This window comes from Sitodiplosis mosellana, unplaced genomic scaffold (assembly GCF_009176505.1).
Source record: "Sitodiplosis mosellana isolate CC-2019 unplaced genomic scaffold, AAFC_SMos_1.0 Smas_scaffold_6226, whole genome shotgun sequence".
NCBI classification, from domain to species: Eukaryota; Metazoa; Arthropoda; class Insecta; order Diptera; family Cecidomyiidae; genus Sitodiplosis; species Sitodiplosis mosellana.
Genome location: NW_022601467.1, coordinates 3,098,722 through 3,114,372, shown reverse-complemented (window position 1 = coordinate 3,114,372; position 15,651 = coordinate 3,098,722). Strand labels below are relative to the sequence as shown.

The 15,651-nt window shown below is 38.5% G+C and overlaps 1 protein-coding gene across 3 annotated transcripts; it reads left to right on the top strand.

Annotated features, from left to right (window-relative positions):
* Positions 1-788: 788 nt before the first annotated feature.
* LOC129578577 (uncharacterized) lies at positions 789-15,191 on the top strand. 3 transcript variants are annotated; one of them, XM_055467346.1, is made up of 13 exons: positions 789-2,381; positions 8,573-9,096; positions 9,607-9,801; positions 10,193-10,278; positions 10,493-10,670; positions 10,866-11,017; positions 11,359-11,456; positions 11,686-11,959; positions 12,149-12,277; positions 12,419-12,513; positions 12,772-12,916; positions 13,460-13,563; positions 14,456-15,191. In XM_055467346.1, exons 2-13 carry the CDS (start codon positions 9,039-9,041, stop codon positions 14,865-14,867), a joined length of 1,926 nt encoding a protein of 641 aa, XP_055323321.1. In that variant the 5' UTR covers positions 789-2,381; positions 8,573-9,038; the 3' UTR covers positions 14,868-15,191. The 3 variants fall into 3 exon arrangements, with proteins under 3 accessions (XP_055323321.1, XP_055323319.1, XP_055323320.1); XM_055467344.1 differs by having other exon boundaries at positions 789-2,905; XM_055467345.1 differs by lacking the exon at positions 789-2,381 and having other exon boundaries at positions 2,919-9,096.
* Positions 15,192-15,651: the final 460 nt, after the last annotated feature.

The window sequence follows — 15,651 nt, the reverse complement described above, 5'->3', positions numbered from 1 at the left end:
AGATAGATGCTCGAATTGATATTTATAGCTTTTGTGTGGTTTCGAGAAGATTTGTCGGTCGTTGTCGTCCTCGTCGCCCGTTGCCGTTGCTTTTGCCGTTGCCATCGTCATAGTTGTTGTGTCGATTTCAATGGCTCGAACGAAATTCCGAGTTGATCTTCATATGGGCACACGTCTAAACTGTTTGCATTGCCATTTGGCTATTCATTTATTTGAAAATGTTGTTTTCGTGTATTCAATGTCGTGGCATGAAAATCACCAAACCGAAAATAATGAGCGGCACGCATGCTCAGCTCGTCCAATCGTGCCATCGTTTAAATTGAAGAAGGAGAAGGAAAACGAAAAAGAAAACAAACTTAAAAATTGATCTCACGCTGAAATTATGACAAGTACATACGAGGAATCCATTTGTCATGGGGCGAAATTGTGACGGTGATCGGTATGCGGCACGTGCGTGTTTGTCAATGAATGTGATGGCGACGATCCATCGGGAAAAATGACTTGTTTTTGACGACTACAAACATAAATTCAACGTCAAAATTTCACAAAGACAACAATGACGACGACGACGACGACGACGACAACGTAGAATAACTATTTGATCGAATGGGCAAACAAAAGACATTCGTACATTGTTTGCGCTGCCAGCATCAGTATCAATGTTGGTCCAACCGAAAAACGGGTGGTTGATTTTTATATTCCGAATGGGATTGTGTCTGTTTCTCGATATCGAACGGATAAAGGGATCTCTTTCTCTCTCTCTCTCTCTCTCTCTCTCTCTCTCCCCATCTTTTTCTCTCTGGCAGTCACACTTGAGCTCGAACACACCGAGAGCGTTGAACAACCGAACTTAACAGTGTGTAGCTTTTTTGCGAATCGCTCGGTCGCACGCTCACTGTGCGAATGGAAATGGCGTTCGATGTCGTCTATACACGATGCTCTAATGCTATGTACCGCTCGGAAAATCATTGGGATTCCCGATGTGTGCGAATACTACTGCTGCTGTTACTGCTACTACTGATGCCTCTACTGGCACGAGTGGAAACGGAGGCCAACACACAATATTCATAACGTTGTACATACATGAATCATACACCCGTTGTGTACTGGTAGTATATCCACGTCGAGAATGCAAAGTCGTCATGCGTAAAAAACAGGCGAATTTTCCTTCATCAATGTGTAGAACAATTTTTATTCAGTCGCATCTCGTCTGTTCTACAATTTTGGCGCTTCTCTGGCATCTGATTTTTCACATTTTCGACGATAGCCTCGAACGCGCTCGAATGTTATCCCAAACATTTGCGTACGGAAAATATTCGTGTGTGGCTGTGAAACGGCACAACATACATCAGCATCAGCATCAGCAGCAGCAGCAGCATCATCATCACACGGCATCAAACACACATTGTACAACGGAGCATCGAAAGTTATACCATTAGGAGAAGACTTTTCCGACTCGCGACGCCAACAATACTCTCGATTCCGTGTTACCTTTTAGTATCAATATCGCATTTTTAGGAAATACACGCATTTCGGTCAGTTCTCTCTCATTTCCATACGCACTCTATCCCTCTATTCGCTCCGAATTATTCGAATACGAAGGAAAGCGAGGCAGCGAACAGTAACAACAACAAAAAAAGTTATAAAATAAAACCGTTTTCGCCGAAGAATAGTATGCGTACGCGTATTTTTTTTTCTCATTCTTGGAACCGCGATAGTGATACACGGAAATTGACTGTTGTGTGATGTGAAGTGCACGGTGGAATTGGTGAATGTATGTGACAAAACATCTAATGAAGAGATGATGAAAAATGGAAAGCACAAGAAAATGATCAAAGTGAACTGAAATGATGAGAATCATGGTGATTCGTTGGAATTGAAGATAATTGAAAACCCAGTGAATAATATAAAATATATATAGTAGATGCCAATGTGTGTGTGTGTGTTAGCGTTTTTTGTGTTTGTTAGTGAATATGTTTATGTTTGCAAAGAGAATGTACAGAGACGTTTAATGGCAAATAAAAATAAATTTTCACGATAATGATCATTTGAAAAGAACCGTTTTAACGTCCCTCTGAAATTGCAATCTTGTGGAACGTTCAGAATTTCAGGAAGAAAAAAAATGGGAACAAAACATCCGCTTTCTTTCATTCAGTGTTTTTATATATATATATATATATATATATATGAACTATGAACATTTATGAGTGAGAAACAATTATCTATGAAGGAAAAGTTGTTGTTTTGAAAAATTAAAAAGAAAGCAACAACAACAAAAAATAAAATATAAAGCAGTAGTTCATGCTCTCACCTTATGTGTGTGAACTTGATTGCAAAAGGACTATTTAAGCGAGCAAACAAGAAGCACTAGAGCAGTGGCAGTAAGAGAAAAATAATAATAATAAAATAGAGAGCGAGAGGAACAAACAAATGGAAAAATAAACGAACGAAAGCGAGAAAGAAAAATAAAAACTGAGAAAAAAAATACAACAACAACGCGAAGAACAGAATAAAAAGAAGAAAAGGCATCCTATGTTAAGTTTGACATTAGATCGACGAGAAAGAAAATCGAAAGAAAACAAAAACAAAAACAAAAACACAGAGCAGACAAACGAACAAACTTTAAATAGTTTTTCATGTTCAGTTTCTTCACTTGCCTTTCATTTTATGCTGCGAAGGATATAGAAAACGAAAAACGGCCAGCAATATGAATAAGTTTTTTGATTTATAATATCACTGTTAGTTTTTATTATTCCCTTCGCTCTTCAGTTCGTTGTGTTATGCGTGCGTGAGAGAGAGAGAGTATTGCTGACTCTTTTTGTTTTTCGCGCTCACTACACAAACAATATTTCGCTATTTAGTAGTTGTCATTGGCCACAGTTGTTGTTCTTTGGTGCGTCGTTTGGTGAGTGAAATAATAAACGGTTTCTAACGCTAAGTGGTGCTAAGACCTGATATTTATACAGTAAAATTTGCTCACTTTTTATTTTATCTTCTTCTGTATTCGTTGTTTTTCTTTTTTGTTCTGTTTGCTTTATTACAAATTTGCAAAACTGAAGCAATGGGCATCAAAACAGCGACAAATGCGACAATAAGATTGAAAAGAAGACACACGCAGAAAAAAAAAGAATGTGCAAAAAAAAGCAAACGACAAAAAAGAATACGAACGAAAGAAAAAAAAAGAAAAAATAATTATCATTTTGTAGAGCTAGAGCAGCAACAATGAAAAAAAAACGTAAAATAAATTACCACGGTGTGCATGTGTCAGTCTGCGAATCTGGTCGACAGTTTTTTTTCCTACTCTCATTCGTTATGATGTTCTTCAGAATAAAAAAAGAACAAACACTGAGTGGCAAAAGCATTAGTTTTATGCAAATTGAATTGAAGCGAAGACAAAAAGGAGGATAAAGAAATATTAAGAAAAGTACGGATATTGTTTAAATATAGAATATAGAGGAAAGAATGCGTTGTATACGGCATATTATATACTTATTTCTCATGTCTCGAGAGACAAATTTAGTTGAACGATTTCAGTTTTATTTAACGATATAGAGAGGCTACACATCACATAAAACGACGAAAACAAATGCGGAATACGATGGGCAAGTAGCATATTTACATGAGAAAAGCGGTAGAGCCTCGACACATACACACACACACAGAGAGAGAGAGAGAGAGAGAGAGAGAGAGAGAGAGAGAGAGAGAGAGAGAGAGAGAGAGGCAGTGACAGAAAAAATATATATATGCAAGGAGGACAGTGCGAAAAGAGCGAGCGCGAACGAGTAAAAATCAAAAGGCAAACGACACCGTACGTTAATACACATTTTATATGAAATAGAAAGGAATAACAACGATGATGGCGAAAATTAATAATTACATATTTCTCCGTGGAGTGTGTTTTCGAAGCAATAGAAAAGAGAGATTCGTACCGTCATACACGTTGATTGAAAGAGAGTGCGAGCGAGAAAATGGAATAGATGACGACGAGTATCGCACGATATTATTATGATGCTGTAATGATGTTCTGATGTTCAATCTACCGTGAGCGATGTCCACGGCAACGGCTTGCACATACCAGTTAGCCAGCACAATCTCTCTCGATTTAATTCACCGAGTGTTTCTTGCATTGGCGAATAATTTGTATGTGAGCCGAGTATAATGTGTTCTCTATTAAACAATGCTTCTGTTCGCGAGCGCACGCATAATGTAATGATCATGTTTTCCGCGCTCGTTTATTCGAATGGTTATATTCAGGTTCAGTTGCTTCAATATGCGTTTGTTGTTTCACCTTTTTTTTTCGGTCGGTCGGTTGTTCGTTCATTTGTTCGTTCGCTGATTGCCACTTCTATTGCACCGATCGTTTACAATCGAGCTTGAGATTTTTGCTCGGATTTCACACATCACATTATCCTATTTATTAGCATTCTTTCGACAAACTATAGCCAAAAACGATTTGGTCAGTGGCAGATACTCGATTTCCTTTTCTGTCTCACACACACAGAGAGAGACACACTCTTGTGTGTGCAGGCAGTGAACGACTCCTAACAACGGCTACGGTTAGGAATGCCATTAATAAGCCAGAAATGTGTTAATAAACCCATATTCCAGCAAATTTTCAGCAAATGATTCATTCATATTTTCCACACAGAGAGATTTAGAAAGAGAGAGAGAGGGGGACAGAGAGGGACAGAGAGGTAGGCAGAGAGAAAGAGTAGCACAGTGTCGGGGTTATGTTCGCAATGACGATGGTTTTGTGCGGCTGAAGAAATCTAGTCTCTGGTCAGTAGTTAGCAGTGTTTCATTTTACATCTCATCTAGTTTCATTTATTTATAATTATGTGTATATTTTCTTGATGGCACCGAAACAAAACCATATTCACGCGTACTCTCACTTCGGTGTGTGTGTGTGTGTGTGTGTGTGTGCGTGTGAGAGAGCGAGAATCATATACACACAGGTTGTCCTTTCATTTTTCGGCTGTGTCGTGCGATGAACGTAAAAATAATTCAAATATCACAAACATCATTATGCGTTCGTTCAGTTACGTGCTGATGTGATCTCGGTCTAAACGCGGCGACACTGTGTGCTTTTTAATGTCCATTTTTCATGATTCGATGTCGTTCATTCGTTGGTGTTGCCTTTTTCACACTCTTTCGCTCTGGCTTGAGTTTTTTTTTGCTCGTCGGTGCTGACACTCTTTAACACATTTCAATTCGAGCATTTTCTAGTTGTGCGTTTTTTTTGCCCTCATCTTCTCTATGTACACATATATATTTCTCGGGGACTTTTTTTCTGGCGATCACTTTGCTTGTTCTCGCATCAAATGGATGGTGCGAAAAGAATATAGCTCGCGCCACACAGCCACACACACACACACACACACACACACTGACTCACACAAATATGTTCCAAATTTTCTATGGACTATCGAGGTTCGGTCATGTGCGATGTTTGGCGTCCATTTAGCGATTTAACAACTACATTTTTGTGGCTTTATCCCTCGGCAATTCAAATTCAGCATCGAATGAAAGACGAAATGTGCATATTTGCTCGTAATGCCAATGCCAACGATTGCTGACTACGAGCTTCGAATAAATTTATTCCATAATTCCGTTTCCATAATTTTTGCTCTCGTTTGCATTTGGCCGCCCTTTTTCCTCTTCGTTTTTCCTACTCTCTCCCTCTCACTCTTTCCACCGCTTCACTTCTTTTTCTCGCTATCTCTATCGCTTTCACTCATACACACAAAATCCATACACAATCGTTGCTGTTAACGGCGACTTTCGACAACTTTCTTTTATGCCCTTTTGTCACCCTTCTCTCATTCGCAACGCAACACCATGCCGAAAATGACGAACGTCGGCATTAGACATTCTATTGAGTAAATTGTCGTTGGAAGCGATTTCAAGAATTTCAGGTTGTATTTATTCAGCATATCAATGAAGATTCGATGCACAAAATTCCGTGTGCGGCTCGGCTCGATGGCATGAAAGAATACACCGACAAAAAAATGTCGGTTTTGTTTTTCTCTCTACTCGTTTTCTTTTTTGGCACAATAATTATGATTGTTTTGAATTTTGTACGGAACTTTTTTTCGGTGGTCGGCGCTCCTTTGCATTTGTATAGTGGTTGTTCTATTATTATTGTGATTTGTTGTTGCTGCTGCTGTTGCAGCGAATGAAAGAGCGAAAAAACCGAAAACAAAAATGCGAAGAACGACTAAATTCCGTTAAAAGAGTACGAAACAAAGGGCAGGTCATGAAAAGCAAAAAAAAGGAGAACGAAATCGAGAAAAACCTAATTGAAAGTGAAATTAAATTATGTGCCTTTCTGAAATATTTCTATATCAATATATCGCAGAATGTAATATCCTACGTGGCGCGCCTGAAAATTTCGCATTGCCAAAGTGAGAAGGAGATGAAGAGAGAGAGAGAGAGAGAGAGAGGACAACAGGAAGAGATAGAGCGAAAGCAACGAAGATGAAGAAAAAATGTAATAGAAGAATGAAAGCTTTCATTATGTTAGGGAGCAAAAACTCTATGTACTTCAACTTTATTTCGTCATTATTATTACTTTGTGCGCTGCTTATCAAGAGAAAAACCTCTACAATATAGATAACGAACTTATGTTCGTTTAAACTGAAACAAACAGCCGCACATCATCTCCGGCATTATTTCGATGGTGGCTGACTGGATGTGTGCGTGCGTGCGTGTGTGTGTATGTGTCCCTGTGCGAGCGTGTTCAAGTGTGTGTGTTTGTTCAAAAATTTAAAAGCTGAAACCAAAAACCAGGCCATCACACAGCAAGCAATCTAATGAATAGCATTATAAAATGAAGAAAAGAAACAATCTCGGCGAAATGGCGAGAAAGTATTTTCATTGATATTTTCCTCAGAGCACAATGTGTCTCTCGTACTGTCTCTCTATAAAACACGCTAAGTAATTGCATTATGGTTTTTACTGTTGACGATATAATATTAAAAGTCGAATATGTGCGCTTTTTTATGCTGTCTAGCAATATAGCGAGCACTAGAGAGATAGAGAGAGCACAAAGCAAATACACAGTCTTTCTCTTTCTCTCTCTCTCTCTCTCTCTCTCTTTCTCTCTCTCTCTCTCACTCATTCAGCACACATCGAAACGGATCGTGGCCAATTTCTGCCAAAAGACAATCGGTCGGAAAAGGCATCAAAACCGTAAACAAATTTCGAATCATTGCCATTCAATATAATACGCACACATACACTCGGCGAGCGTGTGAGAGGCTGACAAAATAGAGACAAGAACAAGAGAGAGCATTGCTCCATTGACATTCGGAGGCCCCGACAGCCCTGCTTAATAATCAAGTGAAATTCCTGAGGACGAGTCATTCGGCTCTTCGTTTCTCTCTGTCTCTGATCGCTTACTGTAGCAAATATTGTGTTTTAACGATTCGCATTTCGAACGCCGCTGATTCATTTCTCTCTCTCTCTCTCTCTCTCTCTCTCTCTCTCTCTCTCTCTCTCGGTTGTCTTGTTGTTGCGTGAAGTATCAAGGCCGACGGAAAAACTCAATATTCATTCCAAATATCCATTAAACCTTTTCGTTTGGCGCGCACTCTTAACTATGTTTATTCTATCACTTCGACGATTTAAATCGAAGTGGTTTTTCGAAACGGCACGAAATAAATGAAATGAAAATGAACGAATTTCAAACACTGTGCCGATTGATGATTATTGTAAGTGTTGCTGTTATTTTTGCGTGTGAAAAAAAATAGAATAAATGGCAAGAAGAAGGAAGGTATCAAACACTTTTCGCATTCAAGTGTAGCGACACATTCAAAATTACGCAATGCTAATGCGAAAACGTGGCGGCTACACATCATTGGGCTCGAAAGGCAAAATCGTAAATTGGATTACATTACATTCATAAATTTTTGAACGCGCAATGAACGAGTTTACACACGAAAAACACAACAGAACGACAGAAAAATGCCATCTTTCTTCTTTTCACTCTCGAGAGCATGAGAAATTGCGTAAAAAAGGGAATTAACCTTCAAATAAAAATGTCAAGTGATGAAATGAAAGCAATAATGTACTTGAATTCGACGAAATGAGAAGGAAAAATAAAATCGCTGCGAGCAAGCGAGCGAGCGCGCCACTTTTCAGTGTGTCTTTTTTTATTCCTTGGTGTTGTTTTTTTTTCTAATTTTACTCGCCAAGTCAACTGAAGTTTAGCTCTTGCGCCACCATGAACGAAACGATTTGTTGTCGTTGCTCTACTCTCGTTTCACTGCTTAGTATGCGAAAGTTTTACTTTTCCTAATTCTTTTGTGAGTTTTTGTTTTTTTGTTCTTGTTTGAAATATCGTTTCCGATCTTTCATTTTACCTCGCATTTTTTTGTTTTTTTTTCGTTTGTCTTTTTTTCTCTCTGTTCGTTTGACGAAACATTCTTGCCACGTCAAAGCGTATGCCAGAATCTATATTTCATGAATGAACTGCTTGTTTGTGTAACCAGCTGTCGAACTGCACTGATTGCTATATATTCTTTACATTTCATTTTCGCTCCGCGTATGTGTTTTGTGTCTGTATTTTCAGATGAGCATCCTCTTCGGCATTCAATTAATCACATTTAAGGCAGCGAAATTCGTTGTTCACATGTTTCAATTACATTGGAGCAAAATGTTACAGCCGAATGATAAATTGTTGCGCGTGAATTTTAATCAATTGATCTTTAGTTGGGCTAACAAGTAAATAGCAAAATTGACAAATTGGATTTTGAATGGATTGGCGGCAGTGTGTTGATCTGCTTTTGCTGCTGTTTGCCACTGCATCATTTTCTGCACCAACGTGGTGGTGTTGGTGGTGTTCGTCGTCATCGTTATCGGTGTTCCAGCGATTAGCTGATTCCTTGAATCCGTTGCTGCTGCTGGTGCTCGTGCTGCTTCGATTCAACGGGTTTGCCAACAAAGTGAACGGATTACAGCGGCTACATACGAGGTGGCCGCATTGTGTACGATTGTGATTGGTGTGGAAACGGTTGAATATCGCCTCAAATTACACAATGAAACCGGGCTTTCTGCTCACATTTCTTTTAGCCGGATCAACAATTGTGCATGCATGTGAGTGTTTCTCCAATGAGTGAACTTGATTCACATTCACCATTCTTCATTCGAATCTCTTTTTATACATGAAAAATTCATTTCTTCGGGCACAAAGAGGAAGAAAACTTGCCGATAGATATGTTTGTGTATGTGTGCTGTACAGTTGGATACCTTTTAGTTTGATTTCATCGCAAATCAAAATCCAATTGATGCACATCAATAAAAGCTCGAATCTGACTGCACAAACATACACACACGCAGAGTGGCACAGAGAAAAAGCGATAAAAATATAAATACTTTTTTTTATTTAGTTACAAAGGAAATAAGAGTACTAAATCGAATTTTGATTTTCTTTTATCCTGCCGCATCCTTTTTTTTCTCCCATCATCATCTCTCCATTCGATGTTCCTTTTCACCTTGTCTCTCTATGTCTTCCCATTCCACCACCATCATCGTCTCCGTTTCCATCGTCGTCGTCGTCACCGTCCTTGTTCTCGTTGGCGCTAACACGTACTTGTTGAACGACAGCTTCACAAACATCCATCACCTTAGGAAATAAGCTACGAAGTAAACGTTCACAGGGAGAACTTTCTGAATCATCAGAAACGATTTGCGCACGGTTTTCAACTCCTATGGAGAATAAAACATTCTTCAGCCCAATCGATACAACTATGTTAAGCGATACTTATCCACCCAAAGTTGATTGTATATTAAAAATAACAGGTTGGTATTGTATGTATATGTGTATTTGTATTTGTATTTGTGTGTGGCTCTATTTATTGTACGAGGTTACTCTTGCACCAATGTATATTTAATTTTAAGGAAGCTTCCAAGAAAGCGATCGAGTCGTATTTCACTCGAATGCTTCAAATCTTTTTTTCCTTTGATTGGATTAAAAAAAATGGACCAACTAGAGAGAATGCTTGCATCGGTATTTCTGGTTGAGAAGAATACAAAGTGAAGAAGAGGGAAAAAACACAACACATTCACTTTTGTGCACATTATCCTCTACCATTTTTTCCTCCTTCTTTTGTGCACATTTTTTTTTCTTCATTTTTTCTATTTCTTTCACAAATTAACACGTTTTTCTCTCTGGTTATTTGCCTTCCAACAGTAGACCCAGGCTTTGTTATAAAGCTCGATTTTCGCAATAGATTCTACATCGAGCCGTCAGCAACATGCGAATACGATTATTTAGAGGTAACTAAGAAGAAGTAGATGAAGTAGATGAAGTAGAAAAAGAAAATAACCAACATTTTCAATCTTCATTTTCAATTCATTTTTGATCGGGTAAAAATCGGGCACCTGCTACGGCACCCGATTTTTACCGTCGATAAAAGGCATATTATTGAGCAGTCGTGTCTTTATCGCATACACAAACTCCAAGCAAAATTATCATTTCCACACGAAACAGATCCGGGACGGTCAATATGGATTCTCAAATCTGAAAGGAAAATACTGCGGCAATAAGTTTCCAGATGAAATATTCTCAAGTGATAGATATTTGTGGTTGCGTTTCCATTCGGATGATAACATTGAATACGATGGTTTCGAGGGTGTGTATGAGGAGATGCCGCGTTCCTCGAAAACAGGTAAAGTCACGCTATATATAGTAAAATTATTCCGTTGCGGAAATTATAATGGCATTGCACAAAAAAAACAGCAAATATAAAACGAGAGCAGCAAGCAAGCGAACGGCACATATAATTTGTACTTTTGCTCATTTTCTTTACATTTCTCGATCTCTCTCTTTCTAATTTCAACAATGGCGCTGAACTAAAACACAGAGGCAATTGAGGAGTGTTTTTTCAATACAGATAATCAAATCGAAGGCAGAATAGGGAATCAGGATATAAACGAAACGTTTATTAGGAAAGTCAACGAATCGGCAATTCCACTCGATTGTTTATGGAAGATCGAAGTGAGACCAGATTGGCAGGTGCGGGTTGTTCCTTTTACTGTACAATTTAATTTGGTTTGGTTTTATTTGTGTTTGTGCGTCTTGCTTTTGCAACTCCACAAGCATTTTCATTTCTAGTCGAAGCGGAGCGATTCCGTTCGATAACCACATACCATCCAATCAAATAATCACAAGTCGTTTTATTCTTTTTTTTCTTTTTCATTTGCAATGTGTCCAATTCGTTATGTTTTATTTTCAATGTACTTCTCTTTTAATACTATTTTTTTTCTCTTCTCTTCTCTTTCTCGTCGTCGTCGTCATCGTCATCGTCATCGTCATCGTCATCGTGGTGGTCGTCGTTTCCCATTTCATTTTCATAGATCATGCTATCGGTTGATAAGTTCGATTTGGACAAGAAAAACGATTGCGATAGTAATTTTGTTGATATTATCGGAAGTGATACAAAGTTATCGGAACCGTGAGTAACAAATTTCTTGGTGTAATTTTTCGGGGCACAGCGCAGAGCAGCAATCGTTGCGATGCAATCAAATTCAATTGTGTTTGGTTTATTAAAAGTGCCTGCTTGGTTTGCTACACAAGAAGCTCTAACATTTTCCGTCTGTTTTTCTTTCTCTGTATTTTTGTATTTTTTTCTTCTCGCTCTCTTTCTTTCTCTCTTTTTCGCTCACAATTTTCATGTTCATTAGGAAAAAACACTTTTGCGGGGTGGTTGCCGAAGCGTTCGAGTCCAAATCGAATATTTTGTACGTTCGATTTTTCGTCACAAAAATGGGAATCAATTCCAAGTTCTCGTTTTTCTACACCGCATTCACAAAAAAGAAACCGACCGATGGAAAAAATACAACGCTAGAGTGCGGAGAGAATGAGTTCGATTGCGATGACGAAACATGCATCGATTTATCCTTAAAATGCAACCAGCGTGCAAACTGTAAATTTCGAAAGGACGAGATGCAGTGCGGTGTGCGTATTGAATTTTGGTTTTTTTCTTTCATCATTCTTTTTCGATTTGTTGTGATGTGCGTGTGAGTTTGTGTCTTGCAATCATCACAAAGTGCGCACACAACACCCGGATTACGCCGACAATCTATTTTAAGCAATTCGGTTTGGATTTACTAATCCATTTTTCACTCTTTCTATCTCTCTACGTAGGAGACCGAAGGTGATACCAAAGATTTGTGGGTCATAATAGCGGTATTTAGTGCACTACTTGGTGCCATGACATCGGTATTTCTGTTCAACTGTATCCGAACGCTAATTCGAGATCAGAAAATTATTAGAGTAAGCAATTGTGTTGTCGTTGAAATGTGTGTGTGTGTGTGTGTGTGTGTGTGGAACACTCCACCATTCACATGGACACACTTGTATACAAACACCACGTTGATTGTTTGTTACACGGCTGTGTTCAATGTGCATTTTCAGGAAACCATTCGACAATCAAAAGAGAGCAAGCTGGATGAAGCAGGTCGCATGTCCATAAAACGGTCTCTAGAGAATGTAAATCGAATAATTCCTGGGTAAGTTTAAGTGTATCTCTTCAGCTTTGCATGATTTATATACAGTGGTCCTCGGTGCGAGTGCCACTTTGATCCGTTAGCACATCGCATCGAAACGACCAATTCAATTTTTCAATTGGTGTTAACGCTTGCCGACTCGTTTCACTTCTACACGTTTTTTTTTCTCTCGTTCACCCATGTTTTTCCTGCTCTTTTCTCTCTACGTCTCTTTTTTTCATCGCCATTATCGTCAACGCTCAACAACACATACATAAACAGTGCTACGGGCTATGCAATAGAGCCAAGACTAAAACAAATACAAGACGAGGATGCAGGCCATATATTTCGGGAAGCCACATCGGCATCGTCAATATCAGATAGTGTAAATAGGATTAATAAAAACCAATATAATTATAGGGATGAGGTAAATTTCAACGGTTTCTTTTTCTCTCTATGCTTATTTTTTATGTGTGGTTGTTGCAATTTTCATTACTCACAATGCATAAGCATCAAGTGAATCGTCTAAATGAAGTGACTCAAGTGAATGATGTGACTGTGCCAGTCTGTGCATAATCGCTTTATGCACACCACACTCACACATACACATACACTCTTGAAATGCATCGAGACTCCAATAATCCAATTTTTAAGTTTTGCACACTTTGATACGGTGCAAGCGAAAGAGATCAGCGCATCACCATGAAAATCAGAATGAGCATTTTCACACCAGACGATTTTCCGATAAGTTAAATGTAAAGTCATTCATTCATTCGCTTCGCTTTCGATGAATTTTGCAATAGTGAGAGGTGAAGGGAGGGAGAGGCTGGTTGTTTTTTGTGTAATTTACGTTGTGTGGGGGGTGGTTAAAGTGCGAATGACAATTGCGCTCAATACATAACCATAACAATGAGAATAACATTTTCATTTTCTTTTCGCATCGCACAAAATTCCTCCCTGGATTCCGCAGCTAAAGAAAATTTTACGAAATCCACCACCTGAGGCATTCAACAATAACGAACACGCTGAACAATATGTAAATGAAGGTGTATGTGACATGGCATGTCAAACGAGGTATGTTCTTATAAAAAATAGACTCTCTATAGCACGGGTGTGTTTCATCTCATTCTTTCCCATACTGACTGAGCACCCGTCTGCCCGCCCGCCTGCGCCACTATCCCCATCATTCCTCATGCATCGAACACGTATCGAAGAACTATTGAAAATTCCATGCACTTGCACCTCCACCTCGGTACTTACACACACTTTCCATCCAAATCACATTTGGCTTTTGCATAGCACACCGAGCCAGGTGAATTGCTTTAAATAAGAACAATAAATGGCGTAATTAAATTAACATTGCACACAATATTGACAATATTATTCAACCGTCTGCATGACGGCGACGTGCAAAAACTGGAGCGATAGACACACAGAATGAGAGAGAGGGAGAGTCAGTATAAATGCCAGCTTATTGAATTCAATTTCAATTGAGTAATTAGAATGCAATTTATTGATGCAAATGCTGCTAAGGCCAAACTAAAATATGACTTAATAACAGTAACTTTTTCTTGCTCCGTGCAATATAACGACGACGACAAGATTCATCTTCATGGACCGCACCGTTTATAGAACCAACCGCTCATATTTCATACATATATATGTGTATATACTTTCTATTTTACGTGAACAATATCTATATCACTCTCTTTGCCCATTCTGCTTCTGTCTCGGTCGCCCAATTGCCCTGTCTATTACACATTCCTTCTCACTATCCCATTGCATGCTTTCTCTCACACATACCCATACCTATACACACTAATATTCTATCCATGGCATTTTCCGATTGCACATGTGCATCTCCATATCTGTCTCACTCTTTTTTGCCCATTTCAATGAACCGTTTTGCCTATGCCATCGAATCTAATATCTTGCCAAATGTATTTCGTATTTATTGAAATTGCAGAGAATCACTATTTGCGAGTGGAATTAGCAGCAGCACTAAATTGCCGCCATCAAATACACAAGCACCTGGTACATATAAATTTTCCACTTTCGGCTATAATCCACTTGACGATGACGTCGTCGTCGGTGCACAAGAAATACCAATGCAATCAACTTACGATCGACGAGATGCATCGATTACGCCAAAATCAACGTCTCCGGGTGTCGGTGTCGTCTACACCTATGAACATCCAAGCAAATATGAAACGCCATCGCCAGCCCCATCATCGGCGACAACAACAACAACATCATCCAATCCATTGCGTACGTTCGGCAGTGGTCCCAAGAAAAATGCTGTTAAAATGGAACAATCACAACTAATGCTAGAAATTCGAAATTCAGCTCCCGATGTCATTATCATGACCTCGCATTGATTTTAAAGGGAACTTTAACAACCAGAAAAGAAGAAGAAGAAGAATTTTAAAAAAAGAACTACGTTTTATTAACTGTTCTCGTAACAATGAACATTTTATTGTCACAACTTACTATTTAAACGAAACGGATAGATAAAAAATAAATTGAACAAACAAAATGAAGATGGAGAAGAGAAAAACAAACAACCAGAGAAATCAAAAAACATTAAATCAAACTAAAAAACACACAGAATTTATTCTCGTATCAACAGCGAACAAGTACACATACATAAAAGTAACATGATGTAAAATGATAAAATATACGATGAATTTCTATATAAATGATGCGAAACGTTGTTGTTTTTATTTATTGGTCACATCATCCGTGCCATCATCATCATCATCAACATCAACATCATCGAATCATGTAGAATCACAGCCTATTATAATGATTTGAGTTAGTATTAGTTTTAGTTTTATTTGCCATTATTTCCCGTCTTTTGTATGCGTTTTTTTTCGGTATGCTTGCAATCGGTCGTTTGGATGTGGAAAAGCTTTCGTCCCAACAACGGAATGCTCTATATATCTATATGGTAAGTGCGAAGGATCGCGTACACACACACACACACACACACACATACACAACCGCGCTTACGCTATTGTTCGATGAATTTGAACGCAAATGCACATTTTTGTTCATTCACTCGAGGACAAAAGTCATTCAATTATTATGATTTCGTTTTGTGCAACGGATTTTAAAATGATTTGATTCATGACTTTCTAGCTTTGGGGTTGGAATTAAGCA